Genomic DNA, 26,125 nt, shown 5'->3' on the forward strand with positions numbered 1-26,125 from the left:
TGTAATTTAGTTTTTGGTGTGTGAACATTTTGATTTGACATGTCAAAAGTACTTATAGACTCGTGAGATAGACTTTATAAGTGTAATTTTTTTTTATTGAAGTTTTTTTTGTTCTTCCATTTTATTCAGCCAAAGACCATGATTTAAAATAAAAATATTAAAAAGACAGAAGCCGATAATATGTGTTATTGAAGACAACGTGGGAATAAACCACCAAAAGAGGTGCCAATAAGTGCAAGTGAACAGATGCGATAATACAGGGCGCGGAAAACAGTTTTTTTTTTTTTTCATTTGAGATCATATCCGCATCCTTACTATTCTCAATTATTATCTCTTGTTTGATTAATAAAAAGTAATAACTTATCTCTATATGTAATAAGAAATAAGTTTAACTTAACTCGCGCGTGGACTGCTTGTAAACATTTTTTTTATCGGTTGATTTGCCTGCCACTATAATATCTCGCGTTATGGCTTTTTTTTTGGTATCCATGGCTAAACGACGCTAACCTACCAATCACAAGCAAACACATAATATGTGTATTTCTTAGGTATGTACCTACTTGAGAAACCCCGCTAAGTTTGAATGAGAAATGACTGCTTATGGAGTAAATGTAACTAGTTGCTGGGTTATAAGTATAAAATCATCTTATATTCTTATTTGCATTTGCACTGCCAACACACACAAAAAAATATATTATACAATCAAAACCAGTTACAAAACACACATCTAAAAGAGTCAAAGTACCAAAATATATACCTGAATAACAAAGAAATTTGTAATTTTTTCTTACAAATAAGTAAAATAAAGATTGACTCGAATGTAGTAGGAACAAAAACATTGTCAGTCAAATACCTGTTCGCTATCGAACAAGAGAATATAATTAAACTATTGTATGGCTCCAAGATTACGTCCTTACCATTTGCACCTTATAATAGCAAAAATGTCATCACATTCTAGAATGGTTGAAAAATCTCTGTAAAAGTACTCCCTTTATAGTAGAGTAGAAACCTTTTTGTGATTTTATTGCTTAAATGAATAAATATAACACGAATAAACAATAGTATAGAAAAAATATAAATCAAGAATGCTAGCCAAATGTATTTTTCGGTATGATTTTTAATTTGAAAATTGATATATTCTGTGCTTAAAAAACTTTGGCTTAACTCAAACCATTTGTTTGAATTCCTCATTAAAAAAGTTGTTGCAAATTTATTGATAGCAACAGTCTTTTTCTGGTTACATAAAGATTAATTTTTGTTTGAAGAAACAAAACTTTGCAGAATTGCAACTTTTCAATGGTTCATATTTAAAAAATATATTTTCTTTTTTTCTAAAAATATTATTTGTTACCGGTATAGCAAAGAAAGTGTTCTACGGTGAGGACGTAAAAATAATAAAAAAAGAAGCTAAAAACTACAGCTTTCAGTAGTAGTAAAAAATTACAAACAACCTTTTAAGAATGCATAGAAAAAGGAATTTGTAAACATGGAACCACACTACAGAAAACTCGAGTTCACACTCACAAGACAGTCTCATAGTGGAAAAGTTTGCACAAATACACGTGAAGGCCAAAATTGGCTCATCAGAACATTAATCTCCACAAAGTCACATGCCACCACAAAAGGCACTGTGAAATGGATATGTGTTAGTTCAGATCACATTCTTCGAGATATTCACAGCCTTTACAATCCCAACGTAGTTACCATTTTTTACATGTCCAGTTAAAAGCATATACACTGAGATAAAATATACGTATTACATATATCTCAATGGAAATTATATTCTACACCACCAGCAACACTTCTAGACAATAAAGACCAGTGTTGGAGATGCCTTATAATACAATATATCATAGATTCGTTGGGTAACTAAGTAGACTTGATGCACGTATATGCCTGTTTGTCATGTTGATGATTGATTTACTGTTCACTTGTCTTGCCCTTGAAGAGCTTGAGACAGTTAAAAACAAGGATAACAAGTTGTTTCCCAATCAATCACAGTAACCTGTCTAAGGTTGTGACCTCATTATAGACCAATGAGCATTAAAAAAATGTTCTTTGAATGATTTTTGTAAAGGGTAAGATTGAGTCAGAACATTTTCATGGACATATGCCATTGCTGGTTTTCACTGTATGTTACAGAGAAATTAAAAAAATATATATTACAATAAAGATGAATATATGTACTTATGTTTAATTTCAACGCTGGGTTCGTTTGCGTGTCGCTATGTTGCCGATCTGTTGTCAGATTTTGTCGTTTGTTCGTCTATATGTCATTCTGCTATCCAAGAATTTGGTTTTAATTTTCTGTTCTTGATACAACTGTCTTGTCATTGTCATCTCACATTGTTCTTCTGTGCCGTGAATTTTCCCCCCCGACAAATTACTTCCACAGAATTATTGTGCTGTATACACATTATAACACATTTAAAATTTGCTGATATTTTCTAGATTTTTTCTGTGTGTTGGTTTATTCATCTTTCGTGTCCGACCTGTGATTTCTCGTAAACCGACAATGACATATGTGCATAAATATATATATATTTTTTAATCGAGCATTTTAAAAAGAGACAATTGGATACAGGCAATTTGAGTCTGAGCTGGAGTTAAATGAATAAGCGAAATAAACATGACTCTATCCACACTATCCTACATCACTCGAACTACTACATACAAGCAATGGTTTAGAATGTCCCATGTAGGCCTACAGCTAATCCGGTTGTTGGACCAAGGTCTGGTAACTGATCACTCAAAAACCTATTCTAAAATGTTATGGCACCCTCTCTCTCTAATCTTTTTTTCAACGACCAATATAACGATAGAATATTTATTAAAAATGCTCAAAGTTGTGCCGTTTCCAGCAAACTAAAGGAATGCATGTCATATTTCACTAAAAAGAAAGAAGAAAAACAAAAACAGGAGTCTATTTTCCGGAGCTGAAGGAACAGCTACATATTACCAGAGATCCGAAATTTGGTTTTGATGACCATAAAACGAAATAGACTTTCTGAGACCATTAGAGTGTAGGCACGATAAAGCGCTGAAAGCACCGATGTGTTCACAACTAATATCCAATCACACATCGATCGTCCGCCCTTCGACGTTAGGTCATCTCACAAAAACAGTAGTTTTTAAGAACAGAGTCATCGACGCACCAACTCTGATTACCGTACCTGCTTAACCTGTTGATGTCCCCTACCAGTTGAAAATTTGACTCCTCGGGATAGTGCCTAACCATAGCCTCGAACACACCGTTCCCGGGAGATGTCTCGAACTGCAGTAAATACTCGCCCACTTCAGCGCTATTCTCATCTGTCTTCTTGCTTATTTTAACCACTTTTTCCAACGAAAGTTGGGCGCACACTGCTGCAGTATGATTTGTTAGTTTGTGAGTATGGCTTACTATATTTTTAAGCCTGCTTACCACATATTTCAAAGCCGCCACGCCAATTAAATCGTTATTTGGAATGTCATGATACCACGCACAGGAACACCATTCGGGAGGTATGCAAGCATCTTCACAACTCCTACCAACAGGCACTTCTTTGAACAGGTTTATGCTGGTCTTGCAGTAATGCTTGTTCCAAGACTCATCCCCTTCGTCGGTGCTTTCAGACCGCACCAGGTTGTACTTCAGTGTCCTGTACACGTCGAAGGGCGATGTCAGCCGGCCGCCGTTTATCCTCAGGTTCCTTGCCGCCAGCTCGTTCTGGTCCCGAAACCATTCCGGGAGCCAGATGTACAGGAAAGGGAGCTTGTCTTCCAACCGCCCGAGGGGGTGCTCGGCAATCTTGCCGAACCGCATCCCGTGATCGCTGAAGAACACGACCATGGTCTTGTTCATGACCCCGACGTCTTGGAGACGTGAGAAGAAATCCAGGAACTTCGCGTCGAATGCCGCTATGTTGTTGTGGTCGTCGTGGCTGAAGTTGTTCAGCCAGAACATCCCGAAGAACGGGCGCTTCCTGAACGTGGCTGCGAAGTCCCCCGCGTACCTCAGCACGTGGTCCGTGATCTCCATCATGTCGAAGCACGAGGTCCACGAGTTGCTGAACCTGGAGATGATCTTCCTGTAGAGGACCAGCATGTAGGCGCGGAGGTAGTAGTCCGTCGGCTGCTCCGAGAACCCCACTTTGTGGAAGTTGAACGTGCTGATGTCGGGGGCGTCCTCGCCGTACGCCGTGACGAACCCTCGCTCCGAGTAGTTCCTCCAGAGGAACGGGCACCCGTCCAGGAATCTGTCTTGCGATGGGAAGCAGGTTCCGTTCTTCGGGTAGTGGATGCGGAGTCCCGTGAGCAGAGGGAAGATGTTGGGGAAGGTGTTGAGCCCAACCTTGTTGTAGCCGGCCATCTCGAACCAGCTGTTCCTCTTTAGGTAGGTGAATGTCGACGGTAGCTTGCGGATCAGGTTGAGTCGCGAGGTAGCGTCGATCCCCAGCAACAGGACACTTAAGGAGTCGGAACTGGTGTCTTGAAGAGCTAAAAGAAGAAAATAAAACCTTTACAATAAAGTAGACTTTATTTTTGATTGGCAGCACTTGTGCTTGAAAAGTAGTAACATTTTCATTAAGTCGGGGCTTTATTTTTTCTAACTTAATAATGGCTGCTCAGAATCATAAAAGTCCATCTCTTATTTGACTAATTCAAGTCTGTATGTAGCTTCTCAACAAACAGACCAATTTTTTCCTAAAAACCCAACTGTCTCTTAAGTGTTTGGAACTCAATTCTCTTGTCAAGTCCTGGGGGAAAAAAATTGAAATGAAGTGGCAGGACCACTGATGCAGGAATACTCGGTCGCCTATTGGCCAAGTTGGGTTTGCGGGAATGGATTTGTGTTTTATTTGTCACTCCCTACTGAAGAAGATCTCTCGCGGGGGCTAGGAGAGTTGACTTTGGGCAAATCCAGCATGAGACAATGTTTTCGCCAGTTATCACCTCTTGGGTGAAGTGTTAGTTCACCTTTGTTGGGAGTGTAGTAGTTTAAATTGTGGGAACAGTTTTAAAATGGCTCCATTTCATGATGTGTCAGTCCTTAACGACAATGATTCTAATTCATGCTAGTAACCATCATCAGATGTGGTCAGGCACTATTTACATAATTTTTTTTGGGTGTTACGATATGGTGATGAGGTAAAAAAAAAAGACATCACAACATGCTGAATATTCCTAACTCCATGATTTGATAGTAACAAAAAATGTCATAGAAGGAAGGATAGTTTCAGTATCTAGAATTTTTTCAAAAAAAGTTACCCTTCGTCCTCTTCTTCGTTTTCATCTTGCGCAGAACGCTTGCCTTGATGGGCACCATGGCGTGCATGTTGGAGTAAACTTCCTTGGAGAACACGGACAGCACTCGCGTGAAGCAGCGAACCAGAATGAACTCTGTTCCCGGCGGCAGGAGGGTTTCTTCTTCGAAATACGTGCAGTTAGTCAACCTGGAATGCACGCAATCAGTCTATGGATTCTGACGTCCACGGCTCTGAGGAGAGACGGAGAAGAACTGGCATGTTTGCGGGAGAAACTCTTGATTGCCGAGACTGAGACCTAGCCTTTTTGAAGTAGTCTCGGGCCCGTCCGCTAGATAGCAGATTTCATAATGTGTCACTAACGTAGCTACATTGATTGTGAGAAGTAATGCATTAGCTATCATCATGCAAACAAACGAGTGAAAATTAATTTACTATATTTATTGGTGTATGGTATACCAGAAATACTTCATTTCGTACTCAGTTATAGAGAACTTCCTTTTTTTTAATACAAAAAGATTAAGTTTTTTTTGTTTAACAGCTTGGAAAGAAAATGCTAGGAAGAATAGCAAAGATGCTATCATGTAGTAATAATTACTAAAAAAATAAATCGTATTACCAACACACCTTCAATAAATTAGCATTAAGCTTAATTACAACCAAAACAGCACTTCTTACCCTCATGGTATCAATAATTTAGATGTTTAATAGATGTACTAAAATTATGATGATAAAAATAATTTTCTTTTCTCTTAGATAAAAGATTTTAAAAAACAATACAAATTTATGGGGGGAAATGAACCTCCAGTGCTTCAATATAAAAAAAAGTTTAATTGTTTGAAACCAGGAAATATAATACTTTATTTAACGATTTATCCATAAAAAATATCTGCAGTCACACTACTTGTCGCTAGGTTATTTTTTTACATTATCGACAGTTTTGTGTACAGTATAAAGCCTCAAGTGAACCTGATAATTTTCTCATTTACTCGGTATTCGCTTCATGCGATCGCAACTCTATGGAACATTCGCTCTACCCATCCGCAACGCTATGGAACATTCGCTCCATGCATCCGCAACACTATAGAACATTCACTCCATGCGTCCTCAATGCTATGGAACATTCGCCCCATGCTTCCGCAACGACCGCAACACTATGAAACATTCGCTCCACGTGTCCGAAACGCTATGGAACATTAGCTCCACGTGTCCTCATCATTATGGAACATTCACTCCATGCGTCCGCAACACTATGGAACATTCGCTCCACGCGTCCGCAACTCTATGTAACATTCGCTCCACGCATCCGCAACTCTATGCAACATTCGATCCATGCGTCCACAAATCTATGCAACATTCGCTCCACGCATATGCAACACTATGGAACATTCGCTCCATGCAACCGCAACATTATGCAACATTCGCTCCACGCGTCCACAACGCTATGGAACATTCGCTCAACGCGTCCGCAACTCTATGCAACATTCGCTCCACGCGTCCGCAACTCTATGAAAAATTCGCTCCACACATACGCAAACACTATGGAACATTCGCTCCATGCGTCCGCAACACTATGGACCATACCCTCCACGCGTCCGCAATGCTATGGAACATTTGCTCCACGCGTCCGCAACTCTATGGAACATTCGCTCCATGTGTCCGCAACACTATGGAACATTCGCTCCACGTGTCCGCAACTCTATGGAATATTCGCTCCACGCGTCCGCAACACTATGGAAAATTCGCTCCACGCCTCCGCAACACTATGGAACATTCGCTCCACGCGTCTGCAACACTATGGAACATTCCCTCCACGCGTCCGCAACGCTATGGAACATTCGCTCCACGAGTCCGCAACGCTATGGAACATTCGCTCCAAGCGTCCGAAACTCTATGGAACATTCGCTCCACGCGTCCGCAACACTATGGAACATTCGCTTCACGCGTCCGCAACGCTATGGAACATTCGCTCCACGAGTCCGCAACGCTATGGAACATTCGCTCCAGGAGTCCGCAACGCTATGGAACATTCGCTCCATGCGTCCGCAACACTATGGAACATACCCTCCACGCATCCGCAATGCTATGGAACATTCGCTCCACGCGTCCTCAACTCTATGGAACATTCGCTCCATGTGTCCGCAACACTATGGAACATTCGCTCCACGTGTCCGCAACTCTATGGAATATTCGCTCCATGCGTCCGCAACACTATGGAAAATTCGCTCCATGCCTCCGCAACACTATGGAACATTCGCTCCACGCATCTGCAACACTATGGAACATTCCCTCCACGCGTCCGCAACGCTATGGAACATTCGCTGCACGAGTCCGCAACGCTATGGAACATTCGCTCCAAGCGTCCGAAACTCTATGGAACATACCCTCCACGCGTCCGCAATGCTATGGAACATTTGCTCCACGCGTCTGCAACACTATGGAACATTCGCTCCACGCGTCCGCAACTCTATGAAAAATTCGCTCCACACATACGCAAACACTATGGAACATTCGCTCCATGCGTCCGCAACACTATGGATCATACCCTCCACGCGTCCGCAATGCTATGGAATATTTGCTCCACGCGTCTGCAACACTATGGAACATTCCCTCCACGCGTCCGCAACGCTATGGAACATTCGCTCCACGAGTTCGCAACGCTATGGAACATTAGCTCCAAGCGTCCGAAACTCTATGGAACATTCGCTCCACGCGTCCGCAACACTATGGAACATTCGCTTCACGCGTCCGCAACGCTATGGAACATTCGCTCCACGAGTCCGCAACGCTATGGAACATTCGCTCCATGCGTCCGCAACACTATGGAACATACCCTCCACGCATCCGCAATGCTATGGAACATTCGCTCCACGCGTCCTCAACTCTATGGAACATTCGCTCCATGTGTCCGCAACACTATTGAACATTCGCTCCACGTGTCCGCAACTCTATGGAATATTCGCTCCATGCGTCCGCAACACTATGGAAAATTCGCTCCATGCCTCCGCAACACTATGGAACATTCGCTCCACGCATCTGCAACACTATGGAACATTCCCTCCACGCGTCCGCAATGCTATGGAACATTCGCTGCACGAGTCCGCAACGCTATGGAACATTCGCTCCAAGCGTCCGAAACTCTATGGAACATTCGCTCCACGCGTCCGTAACGCTATGGAACATTCGCTCCACGCGTCCGCAACTTTATGGAACATTCGCTCCACGCGTCCGCAACGCTATGGAACATTCGTTCCACGCGTCCGCAACTCTATGGGACGTTCGCTCCATGCAGTGCTGACAACACACGTTTGTTGACTCGGCGCTGCCAACCGGACGGCAACAAACTCACTCGTAGCGCGCGTCCGCTCCGCCGTCGTGCTTTTTGCCCCTGGTGGAGGCGGGGGGTTGCACGGGGGCGGGGCGGGAGGCTGTGGAGTAGCAGCAGCTCAACTGCCCCCCGGGGGTGGAGTACAGCGCCGCCGCCCCCTGGTCGACGCGCAGCTGGAACCGGCCGGCGGGTCCGGGGGCGGGTGAGACGGCGGTGAGCTGCGTCCACTCCGAGCAGTTGGCGACCCTGGGTGGAGCCATCAGAGGCCGCAAGGACTCGTGGAAGGGGTCCACATTCGGGATCTTGCAGCCGGCGCTCCAGACGAGGAACGGCTTCTTTGCTGCCAACACAAAAATAAAAAATATAGCCAGTCATTGGGACCGTCAACAGAAGTGAAAGCTTAAAACTTTGGTTTTTAATGTGTAATATGACATCATTTCAATGTCAAATGTACGTAATTAAATGATTTTGGTATTATGTCAGTATGATATCAGGATGATATCATTTATCGTTACATCATTTTTTAGTCACAACAGAAGTTCCAAGTTGTGTGTTTCTACATTGCGTGTTTCTAAGTTATGACAGTTCTAAGTTGTGTGATTCTACATTGTGTGTTTCTAAGTTAAGTGTTTCTAATTTATAATCGTTCTAACTTATGACTAGAGACTGGAAATATTCGCGAGTTCAATGACTTTTAGGATAGACTCCACAATCCCCTACACAATCAGGCCAGTGCCACCTGCTCACATTGGCTACTGACTCGTGACACCTGTAAACTGGGATGCTTGCGATTGGATACTTTTTTTTTGGTCTTAGGTTCTTCATTTGCTCAAAGTCCCTCAGATAAACTGTGAGTCAATCACAGAAGCAATATAAATGATTCAGTTGTTTGGATTATAGCATATCGTGAAATGAACCCGCGATTTTTTTCCGGTCTCTACTTATGACAGTTCTTAAGTTACGTGGATTTTTTTTCGAGATTTCTATGTTATGACGTTTCTAAGTTGTGTGTTTCTAAGTTATGACAGTTCTAAGTTGTGTTTCTAAGTTAATTGTTTCTAATTTATAATCGTTCTAACTTATCACAGTTTTAAGTTACGTGGATTTTTTTTCAAGGTTTCTAAGTTACGACGTTTCCAAGTTGTGTGTTTCTGAGTAGTGTGTGGAAGAAGGGCGCCGGCCGACGTGCATCTGTGTGACCGCTAGTGGTTGCTGGTGTCGCTTGCGACTCTCACCCGGGTCTGAGGCCTGGAAGAAGGGCACCGCGCGGCTAGGGGGCCAGCGGTCGGCGCGCGTGTCGCCGCAGCACCGCGGCGCCGGCAGCAGGCCATAGAGCACGACCAGCGTAGAGACGGCCACCGCCAGGAGCGCCAGCAGCCGCGCGGAGGGGCGCCCATCTCCCCGCCGTCGCATCTGCGGGGGCCGTCCGCCTGTCCGGCGAACAACCTGCGACCAGGGCCGGGTTTAGAGGTCTGCAGGCCTCGGGGCTACAGAGGAGCGGAGGCCTCCTGGCCCCATTAATTATTTTCCAAATAAAATGAACAATTTTTTTTCAGTCGAGTTTTCCAATAAATAATTTATTGTGAAATCAAGTAGATTCTCTTAGTATTAAAAAAAACATACATAAATATAATCGGAGACAAGAATTATATGAAATTAAATTTTAGTGTTAATGAATATTTCTGTTAATATTTAACAATAATAAAATCATGTATGTACATAGTATTGTAGGTAAAGGTAATACAGCGAAAAAAGAATATCAAAGTATTTGTGGGGGCCCTCCGTTTGTGGAGGCCCCGGGGCTTTCGCCCCGATTGCCCTCCCCTAAATCCGGCCCTGCCTGTGACCAACAGGCAGGAACGTGAATGATGTTCGCAGGCTTCTTTCACACGGCCATAGTCCGAAGTAGAGACCGGAAAACATTCGCGGATTCCTTTCGAGACAGGCTAGAATCCAAACTTGTTTAGCTTAAGGGCTCCGCCTACCCGGGCACACATACGGTGCGCAGAGCTTCAGGAAAAACAACGCGATTTCAAAACTTCTCAAATTATCAGAGTAGGGTCTGCTTACGAAAAGCATTTAAGAGTTCCTTGAGGGCCGAAAAGTACTTTTGATCGAGGATTAAGTTTTTAAACTGTATTTTTAGAAGAGTTAAAACGGCTTAAACCCATGTTTTCAGAGAAATTTTTAGGCTTTAAACAACCGGTACAGATTCTTGAAACCAATCAAGGGACTTGCATTACACCTTTATCTTCATTTCTCCGCCATATAATGTTACGGTCACCGCTCATATGCACGACGAGAAGACTGCGCGCCAGTCCAGAGGAGACACCGCGCTAGAAGCAACCAGTAGAGCGTCGCGCTTATCATCCCGCCTCGCCGACACACATACACCCCTGACTGGGCGGGACCCTTAATGCTGCGTCAGTGATTGGACCGCAATTCACCTGAAGGACTCTGAGCCAATGGCAAACACTCAACCAAAGAAGTATCGAATCATAAGAATCGCAAAGTAAACAGGTGTCCCGAGTCGGTAGCCAATGACCAGGTGATAGTTGCCCGAGTACGTAGAGAATCGTGGAGTCTATCCTAGTGGTCATTGAAACCGCGAATTTTTCCAGTCCCTAGTCCGAAGTATCTTGTGGCTTCTGGGTCGTAGCCGCGTCCTCGGCGAATGATTCCACCGACGTATTCAATTAAATCAAATTCAAATGTTTTTATTTACACCGTCTTTACACTTTACACAGTTTTACACTACAATTAAACACTCCAGCACTCTGTGCTCTTTTGCTCATATTTAAACTGTTGATAATGTTAATTAAAGTACTAGTAAACAGAAGAAATTGTTGATCAAAAGGAAAATCTAAAAAATAAAAAAAAACCTTATCATATTGATTGTTTTTAGGAGCACTTATGCTGGATCTTTTTTTTTATGTCGAAATTGCAGTCGCCATCATCAGGGAGCAGCTACATACTGAGGTTCTTCGCCGATCCATCATATTGCCATCCGGGGCAGTTAGTGTGTGCGAGACCAGAAACCGAAGTTTCTATAACTCGCTTAGTGCATTGTAAATCAGGTGCACCCCACACTTTTGTAAAATCAGCTGGATCAACGGGCGGGGCGCGTGTCTTGTTGGATAGGTCTGGCACACGGGCCTGTGTGTGCGCTGGTAGGTTGTGAAATGCTATATAAATTACGTGTACCTAATTCGGCGGGGGAGAGAAGCTCCCCACCAGCTGAATCGGCTAACTGGCGTGATGTAGTGTCATGTTTGGTGTGCATTAGAGGCTTGATGGTGTGCTGTAATTGCAAGTGAACTAATTAAACTCGGGTGTGGCGTGTACTGTAAAGCTGTGCGAGCCGCTCCTCCGAACCCCTGGGAACACAGAACATGCATGGGTAGTTAGCCCATATGTGCATGTAATAGGTAGTCCTGGCCGACACTCGCGCAGGCATATCATCGTGTGGTCGTGTTGGTGAACGAAAAAAAAAATACATAGGTTAGTACTCTACTGGCCGCCTTAGGGACCGAACTATTGCGTTCCAATATAGTCCGGTCAAAGTTAGGCTGAGCCAGTATTGCTGTAGCTAGCCCCCAGGCTGTTGTCTTCTACACCTGAAAAATAGAAAGTGAATTTAATAAATGAAGGTCGTCCTATTCTATTATTGTTCGAGCAGAGAGATGCCCTCGTCCAGGTTTTATTTTATTATAAATTTTTGAATTTTTTTTTTCGAAGGTAGGAGTCAGACATGTATTTGTAATGCAGGATGTATTTACTAAATTCTCCAAATTGTATGCTATTGTCAACCCAACTGCAAAAGCAGTGTTAAATAAATTGAAATCATTTGTGGACAAAATCGGTACGCCGAAAGTTGTGTTGTCTGACCGAGGTACGCAGTTCACTAGCGACCTGTGGCAGAAAGGTGTACGAAAACTAGGTATAACACCGACTACCATAAGCGTGAGACATCCACATAGTAATCCGGTGGAAAGACTCATGAAGTCTATAGGAGGATTGCTACGAACATTGTGTCACCACTCGCAACAGTCATGGCGAGATAAATTGCCTTATGTAGAGTGCATTATTAATCATACTGTGCATAGCTCAATCGGAATCACCCCTGGCGAAGTTTTGAGCCTGGATAGATCGGCGGCGATCAACCCTGAATTTATACCCCATTGTGACAAGGAGCCCGAAAGGACAGGACTACCCACAGGAGAAGAAGTGCAAGCATTCGTAAGAATGAAGCTCACAGCAGAAGCTGATGTACGAAGAAGAAGGAAACCAGCATCCAAATTGTCTAAATTTACCATCGGCGACCTTGTGCTCAAGAAAACATCTCCTGTCAGCAAGGCATGGGAGAATGTCACCAGGAAATTACTTTTGCTTTTCGACGGACCATATGTCATAACTGACATAGTTCAAGAGAATTGTTATGCTCTGGAAGACCCATCTACAGGCCTACCAGTAGGCCGGTATAATATTTCGCAGTTGAGAGCCTACAAGAAACCTGTGTCCCAGTGAACAAGTTCGATACAAGCTAGTGAGACACCTGTATAGTACGAGTATAGGTACTATAACAGCTGAGCGCAATCGGAATGTCTAAGTCAGAGCCAGGACCTGACCAGTATGAATGTGAAAGGTATTAAATGGTTACTGTGTAATTTGATATGCCATGTGAGGCGTATTGCAACCACTTACAGGTACCTAATGTGTAGCGGAAGTGTGATACCCGCTTGGTACATTATCGTCGCGTAGATGCGGAAGTGCAATTGCAATTCCCGCTTATTATTGCCTGTAGTGAGGTGAAGTGAAATGCCACCAACACAGATGTAATGAATCTTCGAATTTAATAGTGTATTATGTGTATAATATTGTTTGTCAGTTGGTCTGCGTTATTCTTCGTCTGAGTATAAGTTCACTAACAGTAATACCTGAATCCATGTAATGAGATGCGCCTATCTGTAGATAATCATACTAACTAGCAAAAAGAAATGTCAAGCTTGTGTGTTGTCGACTAACTTGTGTGAGAGAAGTATGGCCTAGCTGTGTTAACATGGGTGAGCACTGTTCTACAAAGCATCTAAGAAGCACATGAACACTTTGCAACTACTAGCATAATAATAATAATAATAATGTTACCTTGAATTAGTGATGTGGTAATCCAATTTTCCGAAGCACAACACTTCACTGAAGTTACGAATAATCGCCGAGATTTATCTTTTTTTTTTTTGATTAAACACTGCTGGAGAAGAAGATAATTTTTTTTTTTTTTTGCAAATTTACTACTTTTGTTTTACACGAATTCTATGACTGAAGTAGGGCTTTGCAAACGATCTCATAGGGTTGCATTCTGCCCTGAATGCAGAGTAGAAAAGTATGCTTTCCTTTCGCATACAAATCCACTCAGTATTAGAAAGCTATTTCTTTAAATTAACTTGATTTGGTTATTTTAAATAATGATATTTATGAAATGATAACAAGATATATACGAACGACTGTGTTACTTATTGTGAAAAAAAAAAAAACTATACAAAAGACTTTAATTTCATTCAACGTGGCACTTGAGATTTTGTTTGTTTATGTTTGTAATCGTCGAGTAAGCGAATATGATGTCAAACGAAGACCTGAAAAACTCAATGTCTAACAACTATGTCGCGGACTTAGTACACGGTTGCAGTAAATGTCAGCAGGCTATATTATAAACAATTATCAAGTTACTGCAAAATTGAGCCAGTCAGAGGAAAAAAAAATTTTTTTTTGCAAGCTATCATGAAAGCATTTTTTTTTGTTTCACTTAGCTTTGTCAGGATAGAATTATCCTTTGCATCGAGATCATGAATCTCAAGTGATTTTAACAAGAAACAATTCCTACCAGAGGAATTTCTGAATGATATGAATACACAGTCAGGATCCTACGAAGCCCGCATCGGATGCCTGAAAAACGAAACTAATGGTTAGTTGAGATGAGAGATAAACTGCTATGCACTTTCCAAACAGCTCTTTGTGTTATCTGAGAACCCAGCTGATTACAGAAAAAAAAAAATTACTACCTCGCGAGAAATGGTAGGAATAAAAGTTCACCGGACACTCCAGTAAAATAAAAGGAATAAAAGAGAGACCGCCTTCGCCGAGCGATAAGCTGCGATAAAAGAGAGATAAAAGAGAAGGAAACACTGTGCGTTCCCTTTCCAAGCACAAGTTACACATGATGTGTGTACTTAAACGAAATCAAGACTATTGTTGATTTGTTTGCTAACATAAACAAATGCTTTTAATGATGTAATATATGAAATGTTCCTTGAAGTGATATTGTAAATATGATGTTATGTATATGATATGAGATGTTAGTGAGAATTATAATGTTATCAATTGTTGATATTATGAAGTTATGAAAGATTGGGAGATGATGCTTATGGAAATGCACGAGATGCATAATGAAATTGTACATAGAAAACAGGAACAACCTGAAGGCATAAGGATGCCTAACAATGATGTAAACAAACCCTTTCATTATCATGAAAATCAGTTTAGTTAAAGTTATGCTTGAATGTTATCTAGCTAATGATACCTAGTGTTAAGATGTAACAATTTCACTTTGAAAGTTATTGAATGGTTAACCTAAGTTACTATTCTTATTATTTAATATCTGATGTTATTTGATCCCATTAATTACTATTTGTTTTAATAGAGTTAGTTTATACTGAACTGGCTTGTGGACAGGCTACGTTTAGCACAGAAGATGTCTTAGCCTGCCGACATTCGTGCGTCACAAGTGCACGATTCGCACATGAGTGAAGAGTTTTAAGACTGTTTAATGACCGGGATACTTGCTAGTTAAAATGTACACAATACGGTTCGCAACGGCTGCAGTAGCGGATCCAGAAGGGGGGCTAAGGGGCTCAAGCCCCTCCAAAAGCATCTGGGTCCACTATTGTTTTAGTGTTTGCCTTGATAAAGCCTTTGAATATATATACTGTATAGAAGTCGCGAGTGGATAGGATTTACTCTACGTTTTTCAGAAGCGTATGATGAGCAGCTTGGGAACTTCACCGCTGCAGTGCGCTGCCGTAACGCCCCTGTATCGTCTTAGTTGTTATTTACACGTTAGAGCGCAGCGCTGTCGCCCGCTGTCATTCCCCGCACCCCTCATCCATCATTCACTGCAGCTCAACGTCGTTCAACGGGAGGGGGAAGGGGTGTTTGAAGAGTTCGACACTTGTCCGCTAGGGACCACCACAAGTCGATGCCCTAGAGATGGTGGCGATTGCGGCGGTGAATTAACCAACTACCTCAAAACCGTATTAGAAATGTTAACCTGGGCTGGCGACTTCTATACAGTATATATATTCAAAGGTAAGGTCTAGCCTCAGCCTCCTCAGCCGCCGCCGTGGATGTCGTTTGCACCGCGGGTGGACGTTGATCCACTGCCGTGACGCGTCCTGGAGAACGTCACATTGTTGACTCACATGCACATAAACCCGTTACAGCCATATGAGATTGCTACTTACAGTAAGTATGTCCTCCCACGTCCCCTCTCAACAGGAGCGGCTCAAGGGAGTAGACGCCGTCGGAGAGCTAGCTGTAGCAGGTCCAGCGGAGAAGATTTTGCGCGGGAAAACCCGTGGACCATTCCAGCGCAGGTCTGCTAGCGGCGACGACCCGATGCAAAGTGATTAAAATTGCGCGAATTGTCTGGTGTAACGGTCGAAAGGACGATAGAAAAAATAAATAAAAAAAGAGGAGAAGGAGAAACTCAGTCGCTCCAAGTTTTTTTTTTTATGTGTGGTGCGCGCGCCGCTAGACGACAAGGCTGTTCGTTGTACATAGTGCGAGAGAGACGGTAAACTGCCAATCACATTTTACTGTTTTGAACAGGTCAACGATTGCAGTTCAATATGATTGACAAGGGCGGCCATTCGGTGCTGTTACTATTTTCAGAATGCACAGAAAGTAATGATTTATTTTAATGATATTATTATTTATAAAACTTATTATTTTGATTGTTGTTATTATTATGAAATTTTATTATTTAATTTGTATATTGTTCACCCGCAAAAGTTATTTAAATATATTTTTATTAATTATGTATATCTACGAGAGCTATGCTCTATGACCTGAAATGGACTTATATGGACAGTCAATTGAGTATACCCCTCTAAGGACTAATGAACTTAACGAATAAACGATGATTTTATTCGGGGTATTACTTAAAGAAATTTTCATTGTTGGAAATTTTCGTTTTAAATTTACCGCATTTCTGTGTTTTCAATTGTATTAATAAGTGTTATTTACGGTATTTATATTGTAAATTACGTTAACCGATTTTGGTTTCGGCCAATGAGAGGCCGTGTTTTAGATGTGAGGCGTCTAGAACATCTTAATTAATAAGAAGTTTTGGTTGTATGAAGGCGTCTGATGCCGACGCAAAGGCGCGAGGCCTATTTTAAATTTGAAAGATAGCTAGCTAGATTATGCCATCCGACACTCAGGATGAGCTTAAACGACGTATAAATAAATAATGTGTAAGATTATAAGGGCATATTCTGACGGATATGTTATTAGGAGTGAAAATCTGTAAGTAAAGATTTTGCATTTTGTATCGCCCATAGACATACCCAGCTGTATGTAATTTCGTCGTAAATAACTCCGATTTGACTACAAACTGATTAGTTTTCACGTAAAAGGTGTCAATTATCCTGAACTACGTCATGAATTGTTAGTTCCAAGATTTAAATTATTATTTTATTTTGTGATACCCAGAGGTGAAATGGGAGTACAAGTTTCGTGTCTCTACCATATAAACTGAGTTAAGCCAAGGCAAATACGAACCCAAATATAAACATAAATAGTAATCATACTAATTAATTGTGCTATGATTTCAAACATTTTTCTTTTATGTAAGAATGCGTCCGTAAAAACATCATTTGATTGATTTTCTGAACTTACACTAACGAACTTTTGTGAACGATTCATGTGTGCTACGTATTTTCCTGATGTTTTAATTTACATAAGCGCATATCCACGAGTCATGTTCAGTATCGTTAGGATTGTTTTTCTGTGATTTTTATCTAATTATATTAATGTTGATTTTTATCTCTACACCTATGTTAGTTGTCCCTGATGAATAGCAAATTTTATTATTAATAAAAATCTGGATTCTATCCCTATGTATTGATATATGTTACCTAGCTACCTGTGTCCAAGAGTGTGTGTTTCATGATAATAACATTTTTATGCATGCTTCTAAGGGTCACAGTACAAGAGCATAATAGTACCATTGACACATATATATATATATATGTCTATATATATTTTTTTTGAAAAATAGTGACAGCCAGTGTATATCGCCCCGACAACACACACACAACAAAAGGGTCTATTTATAAATCAACGAGTACTATTAATGGTACTGGCGCCAGCAGTAAGAACACACCGAAGAAATTAAGCAGTACAGTATAACAGAGTAAACTATAGCTGCCTGCAGTGTACCATAACTACATCAATACTCTTTATAGCAGACACTTTCAGTTCGTTTGTGACTGATTCATCTAGTTCGCTTCGGCATTGGGAATCGCGCATGCAGGCCGAGTGTGGATGCACGGTTCATTGGCATCTGAAAAAATTCGTCTTTGTTCGTATTCGTGTTGTAATTCGAGTTAGCCTGCCAAGTGTAGAGCTTTTTCGACACTCCTTTTAGGCCAGCGGCTGTCCTAAGCGCCTGGGTAGATAAAAAAATCAGGAAAATCATAAAAAGTGTAAATAAATTAAATGAGCTTAAATATAGCACCAAATTTTGTTCTTGATAACGTATGTGGGATTTTACTTGGCTGTCTCCACTATAACCACAGTTGCTCTTCGGCAATCTCAATTACCAAGACCTGTAATCCCATTTCCTACCTCGTCCATTCCTCTCTGTACTATGGTGATGACATTCATGCTATTCATGCTATTAACTTTAGCAATATATAGTCATGGAAAATTTGTGCTTACAGATACACAAGGTGGTGGTCTCCAGCGGAAGAAGACAAGATGGCGGACATGACGTCATACTAGTTGATGATATATAACTTTTTATTGGTGGTGGGGGGAGTCTGTCTGCCTGCGGTATCCTTGGAGGAAGGATCTGAAGTTTTTTATTTTTTTTTGCTCTTACCGGTTTCGAACCAAGGACGAGAATCGATTTAATTAATCAGTTTTCTAATAAGTAAATTTTTTGATGAATTTGGGAATTTTCCTCGAATCTGTAGCATTAAAATTACGGATTTTCAAGATGGCGGCCGTAACGATAATTGCAACAGTTACATCTTAATACAAGATGGTGGTTCTGTCTCGAACTTCAAATTAAAAAAAAATTCACAAGTCCGAATATGCATGTTATTTTTATATATACCTTATTTAATTTTCAGTCTGGTAAATGTCTCGATGGCCGAGCGGTTAAAGGCGTATGTTTTCCAACCAAGAGATCAGAGCTGCGATGGTTCGAATCACAGCGCTTCCGATATATTTTTCATAAAAAAATTATATTTAATATGTCGATAAGGACCATAATAGCTATGGTAGGTAATGGAACATCGTCCTTATGTGATGAGACAGAGTGAAGCTGGCGCTCTCTATGAACAAACAGCAGAAACCTACTCGACAGTATCCAAGATGGCGGCCTCCAGTAGAACAGAAAAAAAAATCAAGTGCGACGCTGGTGCTCTCTAGGAACAAACAGCAGAAACAAAGTCAACGGTATCCAAGATGGCGGCCTCCAGCAGAACAGAAAAAAATCAATATGGCGACAGACGAAAATTTCATCTTAATGAGTGGGGCGTTCGATTTCAAGATGGCGGAACAAATATGGCGGATCCAAGATGTCCGCCGGGGTCAAGGTCAAAGTCACGGTACTACTTGTCCCGTTACGCTGTGTCCCATTACGCTCATCCAATATGGCCGCCGTGACGTCACAATCCAAGATGTTGGTCGGCTCCACAGGCTCCACAGCCTGAAGCATGGCGCAGGACCGGCTATTACATACTACTTATGTATATGCTTGAATGAGCCGCGAATTAAAGTATAAATCTATGCGCCTATTTTCGTAAGAAATCATCTCGGGAAACGTATTTCATGTTTGTAAAGTAATAACCATAGTCATGCGTTGTACAAAGTTTCAGCATCTTTTTTTGTAGTATTACAAAATATTTCTTGACAACTGGTTTCCAATGGGATCTTTTGTAAAAAGTACAGAATTGTTTTTTGACGTGACAACGTCTAATAAATCGATGAACGCCGGCTGCACGCACGAAAAAGGATGACTCATTGTCCCGTTACGCTAATTGTCCCGTTAAGCTTTGTCCCGTTATGCTCATTGTACGCTTGCGCCGCATCTATCTGTCTTCCACTCGATTGGAACAACCATCGATTTGACTTTTTCGAGGCACATTAAACTTGAAACACCCCCACTCGTTTCCTACTTTTCCTATCATCGTCCTATCCTTAACACAATAACACAGATTGGAAGAAGTTAAAAAGCAAACATAAAAATATTATAGTTAAAATAATCTCTTCGTTAAAGTAATAAACATATTTGAATTAATGAGTGCAAATAAAAGTAAATTTATCAATTAAATTGTAGATTTAATTTCATTCCTTCTTTGTATCCATAAAAAATAGTGATAATCAAATAAAAATGATTCAATTGTATTCATAAAAGTATGCAATCATTTCATCAATGTTTTGTTATGACGTCGTCACGTTAAACTATCGTCCGTAAACCGACTTTACAGACAACCAATTTATTTTTTTATTGCGACCCAGTCTTGCCGCCGCGAGTGAAAGTTCGACGTGTTCTCAATCTCGTGTTCCGCTTTGGTTGAGATCGGGTTCGACACCCGGTGAGCGAATTGCGACACTTCACTCTCCGCGTCAGCATGAACTCGCTTTCAGTACAGTCTCGCACCTACCAGCTTTATTTAAGGTTCAGCCTCGTCAGGGGGCGTATTTGAGTCGGCGAGGCGGGATGATAAGCGCGACGCTCGCTGGTGCTTCTAGAGCGGTGTCTCCTCTGGACTGGCGCGCAGTCTTCTCGTCGTGCGTATGAGCGGTGACCGTAACATTACACGGCGGAGAAATGAAGATAAAGGTGTAATGCAAGTCTTTTAAGTGCTGTCAAGAATCTGTACCGGTTGTTTTACGCCTAAAAATTTCTCTGAAAACATGCGTTTTAGCCATTTTAACTCTTCTGAAACTACAGTTTAAAAACTTAATCCTGAAACAAAACTACCTATCGGTCCTCAGTGAATTCTTAAATGCTTTTCCGTAAACAGACACCCTACCCGGATATCTTGAGTAGCTTTGAAAATCGCGTTGTTTTTCCTGAAGCTCTGCGCTACTCAAGATATCCGGGTGGGGGTGTCTGTTTACGAAAAGCATGTAAGAATTCGCCTAGGGCCGAAAAGTACTTTTGATTACGGATTAAGTTTTTAAACTGTATTTTTAGAACAGTTCAAATGGCTAAAACGTCTGTTTTCAGAGTAATTTTTTAGGCGTAAAACAACCGGTACAGATTCTTGAAAGCACTCAAAGGGACTTGCATTACACCTTCGTCTTCATTTATCCGCCATGTAATGTTACGGTCGCCGCTCATACGCACGACGAGAAGACTGCGCGCCAGTCCAGAGGAGACACCGCGCTAGAAGCACCAGCGAGCGTCGCGCCTATCATCCCGCCTCGCCGACACACATACACCCCTGACGAGGCCTTGACCCTTAAGGGACTGCAGATATGGCATTTGATTGGTTCGAGTGACCTGTGTCGTCAGATGCTGTTGGTGCAGTCGCGTGGAGTGTATATGTCTGAACGGAGCAAGCGATCTTGACCTTAAAAGGTCAGACTAACCTGTGTGCATCTGACGTCATGAGCGATATTCGCCAATGAGAAGCGCGATGAGTTTAAACAAAACTGGAAAATAGCACGAAAATAATTATTTCCAATCCAGCATTTTGGGCACCGTTTTGTTCAATTTGTTTTCCGTTAAGTTACTTTGAAACGGAAAACGAAGTACCTATCCGTAAAAAGTAAATTAAATGTTAATTGGGCTAAGGCGTTAAAATAACAGGTTTAGTTTAAATATATATAAACTTTTGGTTAAATTTAAAAAAAAAAAAAGGATTGATATCACATATATGGGAACAATATTCGCCACAAAATATTGTCACGTGGCACCTAGCCGGTGCCACCACCATTTCTGTCACGATTCACCTTCAGAGGGGGGGGGGCGAGAATCGTAGCTCTTTACATAGAAACAACTCGCTTGGCATCAACTAGTCTTAACTTCATAAAATACTTTACTGTACCTAGGATCATAGGTTCGTCATCCCGTACAGGATGTCTGGTGAGAGCTGAACTAAGGAGATTTTGCAAAATAACATAATACTTAATTAAAATTATTTTATTCTTAAAGTCAAATACTCAACATCATTTTAAAGAACATTTAAATAGCGGGATTACAATTTAAAACAATAATCTCTTTACTTCCTTAACGATTGAACGACCTTACAAGAGAGAGAATGAGAGAACTTCACTAAACACTTCCCTAGTCCTTCCGAATACCTCAAATCATAATTAATACTTAAAATTAAAACAAAGATAAGTCCATACTCACATTTTCCGAAAAGCCTTTCTTGATCGATTACTTTAAAAAAATAACGTAGGGGCCTCTCCTGCCCTTGAAATCCCGAACGAACATTACATTTTAAAAACTATGACGCGTGACCCCTGACGAGGGCCATAGCCTCCGCCCGAAAGCTTGACGACTACATTATGACCTAACTTAAATTAAACGACTCGTGGCCTCTGGCGTCGACCATAGCTTCCGCCCGAAAGCTTGAATTCCTACATCACGAACGAACTAACAACTCGTGACCACAGGTGAGACGCATAGCCTCCGCCTGAGTGAGCCTGAATTCCTACATCACGAACGAACTAACAACTCGTGACCACAGGTGAGACGCATAGCCTCCGCCTGAGTGAGCCTGAGTCACCAATCACTTGCGCTTAAATTCGCGCGCCCTGCCGCGCCTACCATAACAAAAGCTCGTTATTGAAGTCAAATTTACTAAACAACTAACTAGAACATCTGGGAAGACTACCCCCCCTCTACCCCAATGTGCAGGCCACACCGCGCGGCTTGTTACGACAGCGCGCCCCAGTAACTGCGGCCCGTGGCTGCGCCAGCGTGCGGCCAAACAAACAAACAAAATTCTGCAAGCCCGCAGCGCGCCGCGCCGGCCCCGTGCCCCAATTACATGGTCACGCCACTTGCGCTGACGAGTGAACAGAGCAGCCAGCCCAGAGTCCCGTCAGTAAAGTCCCTAAATTTGATTTCAACAACCCTGCAAAATTTCAACCCGCGACATAACCCTCCCCTCACAGAGCTCGAGCCCCATCGAGCTACCTCAAAATTACAAATTGTCTTTTTCCATTAAACCATAACTATAAATTCCTCATTTCACAAAAATAATAATTTTCTTAGTTCCTTGCTGTCTGAACATACATCTAGATTCTGCATAAGATTTATTTTAAAACAACAAGTATTCATAAAATTAAATGTAAAACTTTTATCTGGTTTGTTCTCACAGGAACCTTCAGAGGCTCGAGTTCTCAATTCTAAAAAAATTGTTCTGTTAGTGAAGCTCTCTTTACAAATTAAATTACTGTTCTTAGTTTCTCAGTATTCGTTAAACAATGTGCAAATTCTTGATAATTATTATTATTTTTTTTTTTTCGGTTTCCGTTTATTACCATACTTCTTTCGTTCTTCAAAAAAAATTAAGTGTCCTTACAGTGTTTCAATTAATTAAACTCTTATCTCGTGAAGGTTGGTGCAACTCCTCGAAGTCAGTGTTGTCGAGAAGAGTAGCTCCCTGGGCTGGCCATCAGCAAACACCACTCAACTCCAACAGCTACTGGACTGGCTTCCAGGGCAGCTCACAACTTCTCCCCACATCTGCTTCGGAGTTGTGCCATCCTCATCACGAACAGATTACAATTCTGAAACATCATCAACAGGCATTACCATCACGCCTGACAAATACAAAACTAACTACTAAACTGCAATCGATGGGCAAGGATGCAAACACACAAAAAAATAAAATTAATTAATTCAACTGCTAACATAAAGTATCCCACCCTTAGCATAATCTAATCAGGCAAATAATTTGATAGGAAAAACTTAAGGAAGGGAAACATGACCTCCAATAATTTTCCCTAACTCTTGAGTCTTGATCTTCTCTATACAGCAAATAGTCCCCACGAAGTAACTGGGTTGAAGGTCAGTTCACATGACCCACCCATAACCTCTTCTACTCTTCTTTTCTTCTGGGGGCAACCACAATGCCCACCAATCTCTCTCCATGGTGCCGAACCAGCTATCCCATGAGAGTAAACAACGTAGTCAATAGGAGCGCAGAGGGGAAACACCAATCTCTGGCTTGTCGAGTCATAAAACTGCTTTATCTTCTTCTTCTTCTTCTTCTGAGTAAAACATCTGATTAATCTTGCTACTATTCTTCCCAACAATAAAAAAAAAGTTCATCAGGTATCTTCATAAAAAAACATTCTAACTAATAATAAGTCTTCTTTTTCTTCTTTTTTTTTTCTGTTAGATGTAATAGAAGGCCATGTTAGGGAGGTTATAGGGAAAAAGAGTGGCCAATTCCCACCCCATCACCCACCTAGATCATGACTAATTAACTTTTAAACTTTCTATTTCAAACAAATAAAAAAAAACATTTTTTTATTCAAACTTTTAAATTATAATTACTTTTACTTCATAACCTCAAAAGCTAATCAATAATTCTAAATGAAATTGTGATTTACTGCATCCTTGTTCCATCCGATCTGTTTGTTTATAACCTTTCTTGTAAAGTATAAAATTTTCAAACATTACTAATTCAAAAAAAAAATTAAATTCTGGTGTCCTTTGAGTTACAATTAACTTTACTATTTCTTAGCTTGAAATAATTTAAGTTTTCAGAACTATTTCATTGTCTAATTCACAACACCTAAAAATCAACTCAAAACAACAAATCATCAAAATCAATAAGATCATCTGACCTACCTATCAGTACTGTGAACTTGAACTGTTCGTACACATTTATAATAAGCTATTGTATTTAAATTCCAACCTAAATAAGGTTTAAAAAAAACTACTAATCCCTCTGTAAATTAAGAAAATTAACTTTAAAAATTAAACTTAAGGTATTAGTTCTTTTTGACAGCTACCACAACTCACTAATTCCATTACATTACTATAACCTAAAAAGTTCTGTAAATAATGTTTATAACAAAAAAAAACTCCAGTTACTGTCTTCCATAAAAAAAATAAAACTTTACATGACCTTATTAATCTCCACTTGTAAGTCCATGGCTGCCAGCTTTCTCTTCTCTTGAATCTTCAGTCTTGGCTCTTGTTTCAGTGATCTTGTATCTTGTCTCTCGAACTCTTGTCATCTTGTAAACTGGACTGCTGCTCAGCTCATCTTAAGGAATCTGTAACAGTTTCAAAAATACATGTTAATTTAAATTACATAATTCCTGTTCTTTGGTCCTAAAAAAAAAATTGTATTATTAGTACACATTACCCTGAAACAACATTATTATTCATTGTTTATTACTTAAAAAAAATGCTTTACCATAAAATCCTTTTTTGTTCTTTTCATTAGGCCTATTTATTTTCCTTCTTCTTAATTAAATTCTGCTTCAAATGTTAATCCTAACTTAAGACCTACCATCTATTTATTATTCATTACCTACATTATTTATGTTACCCTAAACTTCCCATAAGTTTCTAATACTTCCTATCAAAGACATTCTCTCTAAAAAAAAAATTTACTTGTGACTCTTAACTTAACAAACTTAAAAAAAAACTTTTACACTAGACTTAACTTATTATTCATTCTTAGTTACTAAATTTCTATATGTAAACTTTAGTACTTACAAACAAAAACTGCCTATTTCTCTCTACCTCTTAATCTCTTTCAATTATTACAATAATAATGTTACCTTGCATCTTTAAACTTTCTTCTTTTCAATTAAATTAGACATCTCATAACAATAAAAATTCTGCCTATACTCTTCTTATGGGTGTACAAACCAACAACAAAATTTCAAATTCTCAAGTTTCCTTATATTTAAATTATGCAATACAAATAACCTCTGTGGTGCCTGTACCCTTTAGGCCTACCACCTTCTCCTCTCACAGCATAACTCTTATTCCTCGGGGTCTGTATTCACTGTTCCAAATCAAATATCTCAAATAAATTAAAAACAAATTTATTATTTTAAGAAAACAAAAATTTACATTGAATTTACTATGGAGCCTGGAAATCTTAATGTCTCACAGCAGCTAACATGACTAAATCCCATGGAACCCCAGGTTTACATAACCTGTGCCCAAAAATTTAAGCATACCAGGCTTTCTCTGCACTGGTTTTACAGCATCACACACTATTTAGGGCCCCTGATCTGCCATCAGTCCCAAGGAGTTTTCCCACAACCCCTC

The 26,125-nt window shown here is 40.6% G+C and overlaps 1 protein-coding gene across 2 annotated transcripts in view; it reads right to left on the reverse strand.

Annotated features, from left to right (window-relative positions):
• Positions 1-2,617: 2,617 nt before the first annotated feature.
• LOC134541046 (uncharacterized) overlaps positions 2,618-26,125 on the reverse strand; it is a 39,249-nt gene continuing 15,741 nt past the window's right edge. The window contains exons 2-5 of one of the 2 annotated variants that reach the window (XM_063384184.1): positions 9,810-10,020; positions 8,596-8,914; positions 5,251-5,435; positions 2,618-4,479 (exon numbers count right to left, since the gene is read on the reverse strand). In XM_063384184.1, coding sequence (XP_063240254.1) covers positions 3,104-4,479; positions 5,251-5,435; positions 8,596-8,914; positions 9,810-9,987 — 2,058 coding nt within the window. In that variant the 5' untranslated portion in view covers positions 9,988-10,020 and the 3' untranslated portion in view covers positions 2,618-3,103. Of the gene's footprint in view, positions 4,480-5,250; positions 5,436-8,595; positions 8,915-9,809; positions 20,541-26,125 lie in introns of those variants that run through there. The other variant, XM_063384185.1, reaches the window with a different exon arrangement.

Source organism: Bacillus rossius, chromosome 18, assembly GCF_032445375.1.
Source record: "Bacillus rossius redtenbacheri isolate Brsri chromosome 18, Brsri_v3, whole genome shotgun sequence".
Classification (NCBI taxonomy): domain Eukaryota; kingdom Metazoa; phylum Arthropoda; class Insecta; order Phasmatodea; family Bacillidae; genus Bacillus; species Bacillus rossius.